This window comes from Desmodus rotundus, chromosome 12 (assembly GCF_022682495.2).
Source record: "Desmodus rotundus isolate HL8 chromosome 12, HLdesRot8A.1, whole genome shotgun sequence".
Taxonomy (NCBI): Eukaryota; Metazoa; Chordata; class Mammalia; order Chiroptera; family Phyllostomidae; genus Desmodus; species Desmodus rotundus.
The window spans coordinates 3,609,273-3,624,415 of NC_071398.1; the positions used below are offsets into that span (position 1 = coordinate 3,609,273).

Here is a 15,143-nt window from a genome sequence, read left to right on the forward strand (position 1 = left end):
CCCGCACAGTCACCGCCGGCTATGAGCTTCGGCTCCGGGTGGTTTTACATGCTTTCTCCTGTGTGCTGTCCAAACAGCTGTAAATCCCCATACATCTCTCACAGTTTATTTTGTTTTGTTTTATTTTACTTTTTTAAGATTTTATTTATTTTTAGAGAGGGGGAAGGTAGGGAGAAAGAGAGGGAGAGAAACATCAATTGGTTGCATCTGATATGTGCCCCGACCGACTGGGAACCTGGCCGGCAACCCAGGCATGTGCCCTGACTGGGAATCAAACCAATGACCTTTCACTTTGCAGGTCAATGCTCAATCCACTGAGCCACACCGGTCAGGGCAGTTTATTTTGTTTTAATTTGGAAAGAGTACAGGACCTCATAAGTCAACTAGGCTTGTTTACGTAATGTGTTTGGCGTATGTGTAAGTGAATTCTCCATGAGTCCGTTTGTCTTTGTGCTTTTCACTGAAGCTTCAAAAAATCCCCTAAACAATACCAGCACTTACCCAACAAATCTTACCAGCACAAGAGAAAACCTAGTAAATTAGGAAAGTGTCTCTCCGTGTCCGCCTTGTTCCCAGCTTCATCCGCCAAGGTGATTGTCAGTAATTAGTGCACAGGTTTCAAATGTAAGCCAGTTTACCTTCTTCAGTGTAATTTGTAAAGCGAATCGTCACTAATACGTTTGGCATGTCTGAGTTTTGTGCGTCGGATCCTTGAAAGCGAGGCCCTGTGCTGGTTCCGTGTCCCTTTCACCAGCGCTTGGAGTGGGGGGGGGGCGGGCAGGCGGGCGCGTGTGTATTTATAGAGCAGCGGGTGTGCTTAAACACCCACCTCTCCGCCGAAGGTAAATAACAAACCCGTGGAATATAAGTAACGGGTATAATTTTGGCATTGGAATTGTGTGGGCTAAACACATCCGCGTTTCATTGTTACGGTAAAGAAAGAAACCCCTCCCCTGGCCAGGTCGCTCGGTGGGCTGGAACGTGGTCGCCTGTACACCAAGGTGGCGGGTTGGCCCCCATCCGCGCACAGGCAGGAAGCAGCCAGTGCCTGCGTGGATGGGCAGAGCAACAAATCAGTGCCGCTCTCTCTGCCGCCCCTCCCTCCCTTCCCCTCTCTCCCTCTAAAATCAATTAAAAAATACGTAACAAACTTCTGTGAATAACTTCTTGTTGGCATTTGGACCTCCTTTGATCAGGAAGGATTTAACCTTGTTTGTGTTTTCACTCAGCAAATATTTGAGGACCTCTTCCACTTGGGGATAAGTTTATTAACTAAGCTTTTATCTCAAGATATTTGGTCTTAGTCAGGGAATACTGTCAGCCATTCTTTGAGCTTCCCAACCGTTTGCGAATTTGGTTAGTCTGCTCAGAGTGGTGGGGGAGTTCGGAATTTTTCCTGGAAGAGGGGAGAATTCACGACGGGAGTTGGACAAAGCAGCTTGAAGGCGGCAGTTTCTTTCCTCTTTCTCGCTCTTTTCCTTTACCTTAGAATTGCTTAGCCGTGGAGGCAGGGCTGGGGGTGGGGGTGCGAAGGAAGAAGCCCTGGGGAAGAAGTGGGATGGTTCCTTCTCAGCAGTGGAGGGGGAGGGGACAGAGGAAATCCAATGAGGAGCCACCTTCCCGAAGCCGTGGCCTAGTAAAACCCTGGTGCAGAAATTGAGAGCAACAGACTCGGCGCGTAAAAGGAGTGCTCCAGTTTCTAGGAGAGCAGGTAGGAGCGCCTCTCCAAAGGAGAAGAAAACGAAGAATTCCTCCTGGAGGGCACACTTCTCGAGACTCACTCCCAGGTGGTTACCAAGGAGGGGCCGAGGCCAGCGTGGGGACCTGCGGCCCGCGAGAGGTCCAGAACGCCCGCAGAGCTCGCAGGGGTCCGATAGGTAGACCCCTCCTTTTAAACGCGTTCACGCTGTCCTCCATTTTTCCGCTCTCCCTTGTTTTTTTTTTTTTTTTTTTAATCTTAGAACATGGGAGAATTTGGGGCTGTGAGTGCGTTTTCTTACCGTCACCACGGGGAGGTAGACGTGTCGTGCAGACTTTAACACATAAAGATCACAGGGTGCTCTGTTCTGCAGACACCAGTCACCGTGGCTTTGAAGCACCTCCGTGGTCAGCGTGCTGCTGTCCCCTCGAGAGGCCCTGGCTCTGTGCACAGGGACACGCGTTTCTGAGCAGTCGGTGGCCGTCCTTCACTCCAAAGGACGCCTGTTGTTCTCGCGCCACACTGCCCCCCTTTCCGGTTCTGTCATTTGCACCCCCGGTGGGGGCGTCCGTGTCCTGGGGTCCTGGCGCCGAGCTCACGTGGAGGCACACAGCCCCCGGTAAGGCCGTGTGGACATGGAGTGGGCAGATGCGCACATTGAACTGGGAGTCCCAGGTCTGGGCACACGGGGCTGAGTCCAGGAGAGGTGAGTCTGAGTGGGAGGCTCGTGAGTGGGCAACTGGCTGTGGCCACCTGCTCGGCAGGAGGCAGGGCTGGACTGGAGTGGATGGGAGTCCCCACGAGGGCCGGGATTGTATGGGGAGGTGACACTGGAGCTCTGGGAGGCTGCGGAAGAAGGTATTCCGGGCCTGGGGCCTGCCTGAGCCAGTGACCCGGCAGAGATGGGCTGGGCAACAAGGTTCTGTGAGCTGTGCCAGGGGCTGGCGGGCCGGTGCTCTGGAAGGGACCCTGGCAGTCACGGGGGCCACAGTGGAGGCCTTCAGAGGGGAACAGCACTGAAACTCTAAGGTGGGACAGGTCTCATTTGGAAGTGGGTTTTGGTGGAGGGGTTGGAGGGTGAGTGGAAGGGCCAGGATTTGGAGACCTGTTAGCTCCAGAGGATGCGGGAGGATGACCCAGGGAAGACGCGGAAGTTTGTGTTTGCGCCACAGTGTCTCAGGGAGGGGACAGGTTGGAGAAAGACCTGAAGTCGAGTTTGGACTTACTGAGTCTGATGTGACACCTAGGTGGAGCTGCCCAGCTGGCAGCTGGGCACACAGCAGCACCGGCGGGGTGGGGAGGGTGTCAGTTTCTTTGTACCTGTGAATCCTGGGGCCTGCTGACTCAGCCACTCACGCCACAGTGGGCTCGCCCCGGGGCTGGTGCCATTACTCCGCTCAGTGGTCGGGCAGCCCCTACGCCTCAGCCGCACCCCCAGAGGCAGAGGCAGCCATCAGCCAGCCTGTGGGCTCTTCCGGAGACTGCCTGGCTTCCAGGCCTGTGCATCCCTAGAAAGGGTGACTCAGAGGAGCAGAAGGTCACTGCACACGGCACTGGGCCTGCAGGGGCTTCCCAAGCGTCTGTCGTGGGTCTGGGGCACTTCGTGCCCCCCACAGGCTGGCCGCTGAGCTCCTGTGGTTGCTCAGGTTCCCTGGCTGCAGGCGGTGTTGCCCTTGGTCTGCAAGCCTGGCTTGTTAGAGTCACTCAAGTTCCTTCTCCTTTAAGTGCTAGTTTTCTTCAATGAGTATTTTTCCTTGTTATCAAAATCTTGTAAAAATACACAACAGTAATGAACATGTGTGCATTTTTTAAAGGTAGCCTGTATAAACTGTGTACAGTTTTTCCCACTCACTCTCCAGATTTACTCACTCAACAGGGTGGTATAGAGACCCTGTTCTTTGGGGGGGGGCAGCGCACACACAAAGATGGAGTGAAACATTTGAGCCCCCCAGCTATCCTGCGTGCCTGTCCCGAGGTGATCACTGCTAACAGCTTCCTTTCCAGAAAAGGTCAGCGCCGGAGAGGGTGTGTGTGTGTGTGTGTGTGTGTGTGTGTGTGTGTGTGTGTGAGAGAGAGAGAGAGAGAGAGAGAGAGAGAGAGAGAGCACGCACACACGAAAGGGATCCTGGTACACGCGTGGTGCGTGTCCCTCTCTGCCCCCGTGACTCTGGTTCTCCACGGCGGGTGACAGGCTGTCATGGAAGGGAGGGATGGCAGTGCTGGGCCGCACAGGTGGACGTGGAGGCCTCTCGAGTGTTCAGTGTTCCACACAGCGCTCCAGGGAGTGTCCTTGTTCCCTCCTGGAGGGTGCCGGGGAGGGGCCTCGCTTTGCAACAGCCTCGCTGAGGTGTGATGGATAGAAGGCCCGCCAGCGTGCTGGACCAAGATGCAGGGGCTTGCCCCGCTCAGGCTCCCCTGCAGCTGCTGGGGCACGTTGCCTGTGTTGCCTGCATCCCGCACAGGTCTGCGCAGCCATGAGATGGGCCTTCTTCAAGTACTGCATGTCTGGGGCCTCTTCCCTGGTCCCTGTCAGGAATGTTCCCTTGCGGGGCTCCCTGTTACCACCCGGGAGAAGCCCAACCTCCTGCTGGTCTGTCCAAGCGGATGTCACCAGTGCCTTCCGGTCCCTGGAAGCCCAGCCCCATTGTGGAGCCCTGTGGGCAGCCCTGCCTTTCAGGGCTCGGCCGTGGCCCCAGGCCAACCCAGTCATTGGAGTCCCTAGTGACGGAAGTCGGAAATCGTGCCCTGGCTCCTGTGCAGAGGGTTACCGAGGGGGAGGGCCAGGCCTGCTGCAGGAGTAACTCAAGTTCTTTCTCCTTTAAGTGCTAGTTTTCTTCAGTGAGTATTTTTCCTTTTATCAAAATCTTATAAAAATATACAACAGTAATGAACGTGTATGCACTTTTTCCGGGCCATCCTTGCTCGGGGCCCTGGAGCAGGGGTGCGAGGCAGCGCCGGGCCTCACCCTGGTGACAGGCACTGGCAGGGCTGTTAGTCCTCCACCAAGACCCCTTGGACTTCCGTAGTGTTTTTAAGTATTTTGGCATTTTTGGTGCAGTTCTGTGCGTTCCCATTTCAGCTTGGCGTGAATTGTAGCATTACAATTAAGGTAGATATTTATGGCTGTGAAGTCATCAGCTGAGTCACAAGACTTAATTGGATGAGATTATTGAAAAGATCCTGACTTTCCGTGGCATTGGACCTGCCCCTGTTAACTCTTCTGCTTTCTTCCCCCCTAGTCTGCATGAAGAAATCAGTGATTTCTACGAATACATGTCCCCGCGGCCGGAGGAGGAGAAGATGCGGATGGAGGTGGTGAGCAGGATCGAGAGCGTGATCAAGGAGCTCTGGCCCAGCGCGGACGTGAGTGCCCGCTGCCGGGTCGCTGGGTGGGCCGTGGGTGTCGGGGTCTGTGCCTCTGCCCAGTGATCGCCGAAGGAAATTCCAAAGGCCAGCAGTTTTCTGCCGCCTTTGGAATTGGCCTTCTGAAGTACTGGCATCGATGGGCAGCTTTCCTGGAACTACGTTGCTCTGCAGTCGCGGGCAGACCAGGACACGCCCCCTGGCGGTAGGCGGAGGCTTGTGTCCTGCCGGTTTTGTTCCACCTGCCAGGATAAACTGTCGCTGTTTGTAGGGCAGGAGAGAGAGGTCGGGTGGGAATGGCTCCTGGCATCTGAAGTTCATTTTCTTAGGCCGAGGCAGGTGTCTGCTCCACGCCCGCATCCCCCCTGCCCCCCCAGGGCACAGCACCCAGCCAGGGTTGCCTCCTGTTCCCTTGTCCTTGTTCCCGCATGGAGACGCGCTGCTGTTTCCGGCTCCCTTGAGGGTCTGGTGTCCAGTCTGGTGTGTTCTGAGAAACGACCTGTTAGAATCCATTATTGCACTTCACGTAACTTTTCTTTAGACTCTGTTGCAGGGTGGCCAAGGGGAAGCCAGGGAGTTGGGTTGGGATTTTTTTTTTTCCAGTTGGCAAAACAGAGATGCTTCAGGTGAGATCCTGTAGGTAAAGGGACGAGGGGAGGACGCTAATCCTTGACTGAGCAGCTACCACAAGTCACATTGCATCTCCTGTTGCTCTAAGTCAGTGGCCCTCAGCTGGGGGGTATTTGCCCCCCAGGAGGCACTTGGCATTGCTGGCTGGAGACACCCCTTATTAGCATGACTGGAGAGGTGCTCCTGGCGGATGGGCGGTGCAGGCCAAGGGTGTTGCTGAGCGTCCGGAATGCACAGGACAGCCCCCGCAACTGAGAACGGCCTGCCCCAGATGTTGCAGTGCTGAAGGGCGGGAACCCTGGTCCTTGCTCCTGCTCCTCCTGAGGGGGCGGCTCCATCCGCGCTTTTGATACACGTGCTGTGAGAGGGGGGCCCGGGTCCGACCCTCCTCTGAGGCTGTGCTTTTCCATCCCCCGTCCTTCCTTGCGGTCACTCACACACACACCCCGGCCCGAGCCTTCTAGCACTCTCCGCGGTGGACAGAGGACGTGTCCCGGCCTTGTGCCACTGCACGTTGGTATCAGGGCGACAGTTCTTGGGGCCGGCCTGCGTGACAGCGCTCGTCCTGCAGGGGGCGCCGTCTGCCCCCAAGTCGGTAAACCGTGAGGTGACTCCTGCTCACAGCACCCGCAGCAAGGGTTTGTGATTATATGGGAGCGTCAGTGACCTAAGTGCTACTTTTGAAAGTTTCTTCTTTTAGTCTGTATATTTGATATTCGAACCTAATAGGTTTAACTGCATTCCGAACGGCAGCCTATGGGGTTGGAGAACTGCTCCTGCAGTACTCAAAAGGGCCAGTAGAGGGCAGCAGAAACCAGCATTTCTCTATGGCGCGGGCTGTAGCTGGGCTGAAAACAATAAAATAATTGTTTCTGTTTCAGGTCCAGATATTTGGGAGTTTCAAAACTGGCCTGTATTTACCTACTAGGTTAGTATATTAATGAAGCTTTCAAGGGGTTGTATATTTTTCTGGAGTGTCTTTATTTTGGCTATTGATCCTATAAGTGTAGAAACAAACAGATCTTTGAAACAGAAATTCACTTACTGTACTTTACTTGAATTATCTGGAGGTAGAGCGTCACTTTGGACATCTCATCACACAGTACAGGTATCGTCGTGTCATCTCTGGTGGATGGACAGGGGACACCGCCGTGGCATCAGTCAGCACTTGTAGCAATGCCCCACCCTGCGGGCTGCCCGTGCCCGTGGGGGGCGCTGTGCGGGGAGACCCCTGCTTGTGCCGCAGGGCTGTGCAGGCTGCAGGGCCAGGCCTCTCAGCGTTGAGAGCTCATTCTGTCACCCACTGTGGGGCCCCCTGATGCAGAAATGCAGGTGCAGACCCTCCTGAGGGAGGACCTGGTCTCTCAGGCCCCGATTATCTCAGTGACCCACAGGAGGGCCAACTTGGCCCTCAGCCCCGGGGCGGGCCCTTTCGGGGGGATGGGAAGGCTCCCCCAAGGGGTGAATGAGTACCTGTTCTCTGAGAATTGGGGTGTGGTGGTCTCGAAGGGAGAAACCTTCCATTGTGGTTTAGTTTTTGTTCTTATTGTGCTAAGAACACTTAACGTGAGATTTGCCCTGTTAACAAATTTTGACGCGCAAGGTACAGTGTAATCACAGGTATCCAGCCTGTTTTCTGATTGGAACTTGATTCGACTTCCGTCCCCAAACTTGCGAGTGTTGGCTTGGGTGGACCCTAACAACTTCGACTCTTCCCATTGCTGGCCTGGGCCTAGGAAATGCCATAAAGCATTCAGCTCGGGGCTCATTAATATTTGTCCTTGTTTGGGTTCTGAACTTCAGCAGAGTAGTCGGCACAGCCCCGTAGTTCAGATTTGAAAAGCACACGGAAACAATCACAGGGAGAAGCCTGGACCGCCCTGTGTCCGCAGCCCCGCCCCTTGGAGGGCCCACCGTGCCGTCCGTCCTTGCGTTTCCTTGCAGACGCTCCACACGTGTGGAAGGAAGCGTGTGCGGGCGTGTTTTCTCTGTTACACAAGCGGTGGCCTCTTGCCTTTCACACTCACTAGTCTCAGTGACACTGTCTCTCAGCCACGCAGAAGGCCTTAGGTTTCCAGCCCCATACCCTTGATCAGCAGGAAGCGGTAACTGGTATTTTTTGAGGTTCTCCTTCTCACACACTCGCCGTTTCCTGGGGCCTCACTCCTGTGAAATGACTAAGCGGAGGCGGCTGGTAAAATTGCCAGCCTCCCCTTCAGCTCCGAAACAGTCACCACCAACACCCTGGGGCTCCGTGGGGCGGGGGCGGGTTTTTGAGGCCCTCGTGTGGCAGGTGCAGGCTTGAGTCTGCGTTAAACCAAGTGCACATCCTTGCTGCTTCAAACCCTCCGCGGGCGTGTGTTCTGTGTCCAGTGACATCGACCTGGTGGTGTTCGGGAAGTGGGAGAACCTGCCCCTCTGGACCCTGGAAGAGGCTCTTCGGAAACACAAAGTCGCCGATGAGGACTCAGTGAAAGTTCTAGACAAAGCCACTGTGAGTTCTTCCCCATTTCCTCTTCCGGGCTCCAGTTCCTCCTGCAGGAGACTTAGAAAGGCGGGGCTCAGGTGGGGTGAGCAGGAGACAGGTGGCCCGGCCCTGCCCTGGAGTTTCTCACAAAGTCTCCTCCTCGCCCGCTCGGCCCTGGGAGGCTTCTGTAGGAGAAGGACGTGTAGACACTGGTGTAGACACCGGACCGCTCGCAGGGGCGTGGGCCCCGACCCGGAGTCTGTGGTGGGAGTAGCCATGGGGGGGGGCGCTCACGGAAGCTCAGAATACCCCTATTTTGCAGATTTTGTTTTTCTGACACAAAACAGCTTGCATTTTTCTTATTAAAACCCCCCCACCTATTTGGACCCCAGCTCCGCGTGGTCTGCGCCTCCTGCACTGTGCGTGCCGAGCTTCTCCCCCTTGGGAAGAACTCCTGATGTCTCACGTGCAGCCTCCCATCGCTTCCCACGTCGGGCTAGTTCTTGCATTTCACCTGCTGTGCTGGGCTGTGTTTGGAGCCCTGTGCACAGCTGACCCGATGCCCGTGCCAGTGTGTGAGGCCGGGAATCCAGCCGCTTTCTTATTAGAAGCTGCTTAGTGTTATGCTTGACACTCGCGGTTGACATCACCTTGAGTAGGAGCCTGTTCTCCAAAGTATGTAAAACTTCAAGAAAGGTTTCTATCTCTCGTCTCAAACTTCTCAGGCGATAGAAATGGCAAAATGCCAGCTGTGCAAAGTGACGTTTCTAGGAGGCAGGGTGCCTGGGACTCAGTGTGCAGAACACTCATGGCCGGTGAGGAGGTCAGGACCTCAAGTCTGGGCACCTTCCCTGCCCTGATTCGGTCGTGTGGTTTCGTTCGCGTATTCTGATTTTACCTTTCTGCCCTTCTAGGTACCTATTATTAAATTGACAGACTCTTTCACTGAAGTGAAAGTTGACATCAGCTTTAACGTGCAGAATGGCGTGAGAGCCGCGGACCTCATCAAAGATTTCACCAAGGTCAGAGAAGTCACCGTGCTGGGTTGGCGCCGCTGTGGGAAGTGGGCGTCGGCGTGAGGTTCCGCTCTGGTGGACTTGACCGGACTGTATGTGCGTGTGGCCGTCAAAGCTTCTCCTCTGTGCCCTGGCTTTGCTGTCCTTAAATCTGCTGGTGGCAATTAGTAAATTTAGTGTGGCCTTGAGTGAGAATTCAAGGCTGAGAAAGCTTTTGAAGAACCTCTCAAGAGCCTGGGGGAAGTGGGGTGGAGCCCCGGCTGCCTCAGTAGCCCCACATTCAGACCGGGAGCCTGCCGGGGCCTTCTCTGGGCTCTAACCCCCAGACCATCTGGGAGGCGCTCCCTGCCGGCTTCCTCACTGTCTACAGAGGCTCCTGTCTGCTGCCGCTTGTTCCGTGTCCCTCCAGGGTGGGGGGCTCGACAAAGGACAGGGAGACGCGGGTCACCGGATACCTCGTGGCTGTAGATCGTTGCCCTTTTCTTTCTTGTTTATTCTCCTCTTGAAGTTTTAAGAAAAATAAATAGCACCTGTGTGCATATTATCTTACACCTTTTTTAAGTTTTAGAGGTTTTTTTCATGTCAGCACAGACGTGTTCCCTTCATTTAAAGATGCTATTTCTGACCTCGACCATAATGTTTAAGAAGTGGTTATTCCTCCACATTTTCGTCATTTCTCATGCTTGTTTACTTTGACACAGTTTGCAGAAGGACACACTTTTCTTCCTTACGGAAGCATGTGTGCTCGCTCAGGGTCAGGAAGCAGCTGGAAATCCCTAGTACCCCCACCCCCCAACCACCACCACTGGGTGACGGCTCTGAAGGCCTCTTTCTAGAAGCTGGTGCCTACATCATCCCCGTCCGCGTCCCCAGCCTCGGGCCTGGTCCCCATGTGCCAGCTCAGGCACTCTCCGTGCCCTGTGAAGCTGGGAAGGCTCCAGTCACCTATCCACACGGCAGCCGGCAGGCTGGGCTGTCACGCAGCGCCGTCTCCAGGAGTCGCCCACGAAAAACGATTCATTCCCTGACTGCGCGCTTCAGAGGGGGCACTTTGTCTTGTCCAGGGTGTGTGTCCCATTCACAAATGAGCCTCCTGCAATACCGGCCGGAGTGTGCTCCATCAGACGGGTGTCGCTTGTGTTTCTGGCCTGGGTGCCATTCTTCGCGGCTGCACGTCCCCCAATCCCCGCAGCACACTTTCTGTCGCTGGCTCTTAAAACGGAAGACTGAGCGTCCCCACCAGTTTGCCGTGTGAGGTCCGGTTTGTGCGCAGAGACCGGCATGCTGTTAACGCTCAGGGCCGTACCTCGCGTGGGAACCCGCTGACCGTATCGTCCCTTCTTTTTCAGAAGTACCCTGTGTTGCCCTACTTGGTTTTAGTGCTGAAGCAGTTCTTGCTGCAGAGGGACCTCAACGAGGTGTTCACAGGTGGCATCGGCTCTTACAGCCTCTTCCTCATGGCGGTCAGTTTCCTGCAGGTACGTTGTGAGGTTCTGACGTGCTGGTGCGCGCTAACTTTGAACCCTGAATTAGGGAGTCACTTTGGAGAAATGTAAGTCAGACTCTCAGTTGTTGAATACTTAGGACTTTTCAAACTGGGTACCTTTTTTGTAATTGAGCAAGCACCTGTTTAAAAATCCCTAGGAAAGGATATTTGTTTGTGTTTTTGTTTTTAATCCCGTATGTTTTAGTCTTTCTGAGACTTTTCACTGCAAGTGTTAACTTGCAAAGGCATCCCGTGGTTTCCACAGGTGTGAGCAGTAGGAGAAATGCCCAAAGTAGGGATGTCTGCTAAGCAACTAACCCCGCGAGTCTCGCTGGAGGGGACCGGTCTGTGGGCAGGTCTGTGGGCAGGAGGCGTGAGGAGGCCGCCGCTGGCCCGGGGCGCACGTGAGCCCGTGACATCCTGCCGGGCCGGGCTGGCCACGCCTGCACCCGGGGCACCTCCTGGGTCGTCCCAGCCCACTCCGCGCCGCGCGGCAGCAGCACGGCCTCCTGACGCGCCGACCGCTCTGCGCCCTGCAGGGTCCGCGTGTTGATAGACGCCAGGATGTCATTTATTGTCCCACCTCGATGAGTCGGAGAATGCCCAACGTAATTTCTTTCTCTCTTCTTCTGGTTTTAGTTGCACCCCAGGGAAGATGCTTGCATCCCCAACACAAACTATGGTGTTCTCTTAATAGAGTTTTTTGAATTGTATGGACGGCACTTCAATTATTTAAAGACTGGCATCCGGATAAAGGACGGTGGTTCATACGTGGCCAAAGACGAAGTGCAGAAAAATATGCTGGACGGCTACCGGCCATCGATGCTTTATATTGAAGATCCTCTACAACCAGGTATTGAAATTAGGTAAATGTGTGGGCGTCGGCAGTTGCTGTATTGCACTTGGAATTCTCTGTAGATAAAAAATTAAGGACCAGCTTCTCACTGTGGTCGTTCTTTTTTCATCAGAGTATTTCATAAGCAAACATGAAAATAAACACACCCTCCAGAAAAACACACTGCAGCCCTGGCTGGTGTGACTCAGTAGACTGAATGCTGCTCTGTGAACCAAAGGGTCACTGGTTCAAGTCCCAGTCAGGGCACAAGCCTGGGTTTCAGGCCAGATCCCCAGTAGGGGGCACTCGAGAGGCAACCATACCTTAAAGTCTCTTTCACTCTCTTTCTCCCTCCCTTCCTCTCTCCAAAAATAAATACAATCTTTTTTAAACAAAAGAGAAGAAAACCACGCTGCGGACTCTCAGGTGGGTTGGGAGTGGAGCCCACCCGACTGCTGCCGGCCCAGAGGAGCGGGCGTGACTGTGGGGAGGGTCTGTGCGCATCTCCAGCCTGACAGCCTCTCCTCCTTTCTCCTGTCTTCGTGGCCTGGTTCCGGCCCGTTGTCAGCCAGGGGGTTTTATTGCTGTTACCGAATTTGTAAAATTACATGGGCTTCAGGTGTGCAGTTCTACAACACGTCATCTGCGTGTTGTACGGTGTGTTCCCCGCACCACTTCAGTCTCCTTCCGTCAGCATCTGCTCCCCCTTACCCTTCTCAGCCCCCGCAACCCGTCCCCTCTTCCATCACCATGCTGGTCTGCGTCTGTGAGGGTTTTCCAGCCGGGGCGTTACGGTGACGATTCCGCAGCCCTCAGAGGCGGCCCCACTGAGTAAAGCAGCTCAGACTCACGAGCGCAGGGTTCAGAGAGATGACTGATTTCCTTTTGGAGTCCCCCCTCGTTGTGCACGGTCTCCCTGTGCCTCTCTGGCCTCGCGGTGGCTTGAAAGTGAGCAGAAAAGGAATTCCCCCCGTGCTTTCCTGAAGTTCTGCTTCCTTGCTCGTCTCCCGGTTGTCCTGGGCAATAATGTTTCCCGATAGAAGTGCAGACACTCCAGTTCTGCATTACTGGACCTCAGTGGGCATGCTTTTAGCCATTTGCTTTAACGCGTTGACTTTGAAAGTCAGTAAGAAAAGCCAGTAACCTACTCTTGGTTAAGAGTAGGTGCCTGGCAGCCTTTTTTGGCTCATGAATATTAATCGTTGCGTGCATTCGGTCGCTGAGGACATGCTCATTGGGAGCCTGCTCTGTGTAAAGGACACAGAGACTCCCCTGTGTGGTCTGCTGTCTGGGAGCTCCCGAGGTAGGGTGGGAGACAGTCGCAGCTGCTGGGAACAAAAACTGGGTGTTTTCTAGTTCATTTTGGTCTTTTCGGGTGGAACAGGCAGGGACTTCGGTCTGTGGGCTGGCAGTGGGACGGCCCCTGCGAGGCCAGAGTGCGTTAGGCAACCTGGGCCCCGGACAGCTTCTAACTTGATGCTCAGGCTCCAAGCCGGGGGTTTGTGGGGTCCCAGGTCCCGAGGGCCACTCTGGTGGGACAGCACCTGCCTGTGCTTTCCAGAAGAGGGCTTGAGAACGCAAAGCCATATTAAGCAGTGGGCAAGCTTCCCGTCTCACGGGCGCACTTCTCCTCCAGGTAACGATGTGGGAAGGAGTTCGTACGGGGCCATGCAGGTGAAGCAGGCCTTCGACTACGCCTACGTGGTCTTGAGTCACGCTGTGTCGCCCATAGCCAAGTATTACCCCAACAACGAGACCGAGAGGTAACAGTCTGCCTCGGGTCAGCCTGTACGTCGGGGTTGGCCGTGGCTTCTTACCTTCCGAGTGATGTACCTCCCTCTCTTTTTTTCAAACGCATGCAGCATATTAGGTAGAATAATTAGAGTGACGGACGAAGTGGCCACATACCGAGATTGGATATCGAAGCAGTGGGGCTTGCAGAGCAGGCCCGAGCCCGCGTGCCACGGTAAGCCTCCCACCCGTCGACCGACTGTTCGAGGCTTTTCTGAGTTGTGTGCGTTTAATGGGAAGAAACGTTTTCCAATCTTTTGCCACTCTTTCAGGAAATGGTGTTACCTTGATAGTAGATTCTCAGCAGTTAGATAAATGTAATAATAATCTGTCTGAAGAAAATGAAGCCCTTGGAAAATGTAGAAGTAAAACTTCGGAATCTGTTAGTAAACACTCTTCAAACTCTTCATCAGGTCCGGTGTCTTCGTCTTCGGCCACACAGTCCAGCTCTAGTGACGTCGTAAGTATGAAGACGTGGCTTTTCTAGCCCTAGGCGCCCCGGCAGCCTGTTGTTGGGGGTGGTTGTCTAGGGGGCGGGGGCGGACTGGCTTTCTGATTGGTCACCGGGGAGCTGAAGGACTCAAACAAGCATCCTGCTTCTCAACACTAGTCCCATTTCCGAGCACGCAGCCCAAGTGAGCGGGTGTTACTGAGCCTCCACCCACGCTGCCCCCGCTGCACCGCGCACCTGGGCTTGCCCATCAGTGCGAGCCAGCCAGCCCTGTCCATCCGTCTGTCCGTCCGCTCTTTCACATGTTTCTGCGTGCATTGCACGCGTCCCCGCAGTTCCCCAGAGAGCCTCAGCGTGCTCCTCACCGACCAGAGCCCAGTTCTGGTCCTGGTTGTGCTCTTCATGTAAAATCGACGCATAAGGAAGTTGTAATTGTGTGTCCACTGAATTTTCACCAACATGCACGCGCCTGTGACAACCCTAACGAGACAGAGACTGCACCTCGTCCTGGAGGGCTGTCCCCGCCCCACCCTCAGAGGTGATGCTGCCGGGCGGGTCTCACAGACGGATTAGCTCTGCCTGCCCCAGAATTTATGTGGAAGTGTGTGTATGCTTTCTCGCGTAGGGCTCCTTCCACTCGGTTATGTTTTTGGGCTTCTTGGTTTAACTTTTACAAATTGAGATACAATTCTCATAGTTTGCCATTTAAAAAATGTGTCATTCACTGCTTTTCAGTATATTCACAAGGCTGTGCAGCTGTCACCAGGTTCCAAGGTGTTTCCGTCACCCTGAAAAGCAGCCTGTTGGCGGGGCCCCTGTCAGCCCACCTCAAACGCCCCCGCGGCCCTGCTGTGCTTTGCCCCCGTCCCGAGCACATTTACTGTCGGTCACAGCCTCACTTGCCTTTTCTGATCGGGGTCACTTTGAGTTTGCTTAATGGAGATCTAAAAGGGGCTTACTCCTCATTAGAATTTTGACTATGGGAGGCCTGCGACGTAAAAAGTAATCTGAATAGGGAAGGGGCGGACTTTCACTGCTGATGGGGACCGCGTGTCGTAGCGGCGTCGGGAAGCCTCGTGTGCAGAACTGGCGGTGTGCCTCTTCTGCTCCCAGAGCAGAGCTGCGGGGGGCAGCGTGCCAAGCAGCAGGGACAGAGCCTGTGACCCGGAGCTGCTGGGTGGGCTGCGGGGCTCAGGCTAGACTTCAGGGCAGAGTAACGGGGTCACAGGCCCCAGCAGCCACAGATAGGCGGGCTCCACCGTGGGCTGTGGGATGCCCTCGCCCATGGGGTGCCTGTGGGGAGGGCCCCCCCGCAGCGGCTGACATCACAGAGATGCGGGTGGGGCCTCTTAGACCACCCTCCCCCTGAAGAGACACTGACTTGGGACTGGGACCTTGGTCCCCC

The 15,143-nt window shown here is 54.9% G+C and overlaps 1 protein-coding gene across 4 annotated transcripts in view; it reads left to right on the forward strand.

The window, feature by feature from the left end:
• The window catches only part of TENT4B (terminal nucleotidyltransferase 4B), a 35,167-nt gene that overhangs the window by 15,717 nt on the left and 4,307 nt on the right, over positions 1-15,143 (forward strand). For 3 of the 4 annotated variants that reach the window (XM_053915294.1, XM_053915295.1, XM_024551454.3), the window contains 9 exons: positions 4,939-5,062; positions 6,574-6,620; positions 8,066-8,186; positions 9,074-9,181; positions 10,525-10,653; positions 11,301-11,514; positions 13,133-13,259; positions 13,359-13,462; positions 13,560-13,747. In XM_053915294.1, the coding sequence (XP_053771269.1) occupies positions 4,939-5,062; positions 6,574-6,620; positions 8,066-8,186; positions 9,074-9,181; positions 10,525-10,653; positions 11,301-11,514; positions 13,133-13,259; positions 13,359-13,462; positions 13,560-13,747 (1,162 nt within the window). The remainder of the gene's footprint in view (positions 1-4,938; positions 5,063-6,573; positions 6,621-8,065; positions 8,187-9,073; positions 9,182-10,524; positions 10,654-11,300; positions 11,515-13,132; positions 13,260-13,358; positions 13,463-13,559; positions 13,748-15,143) is intronic. The other variant, XM_053915296.2, reaches the window with a different exon arrangement.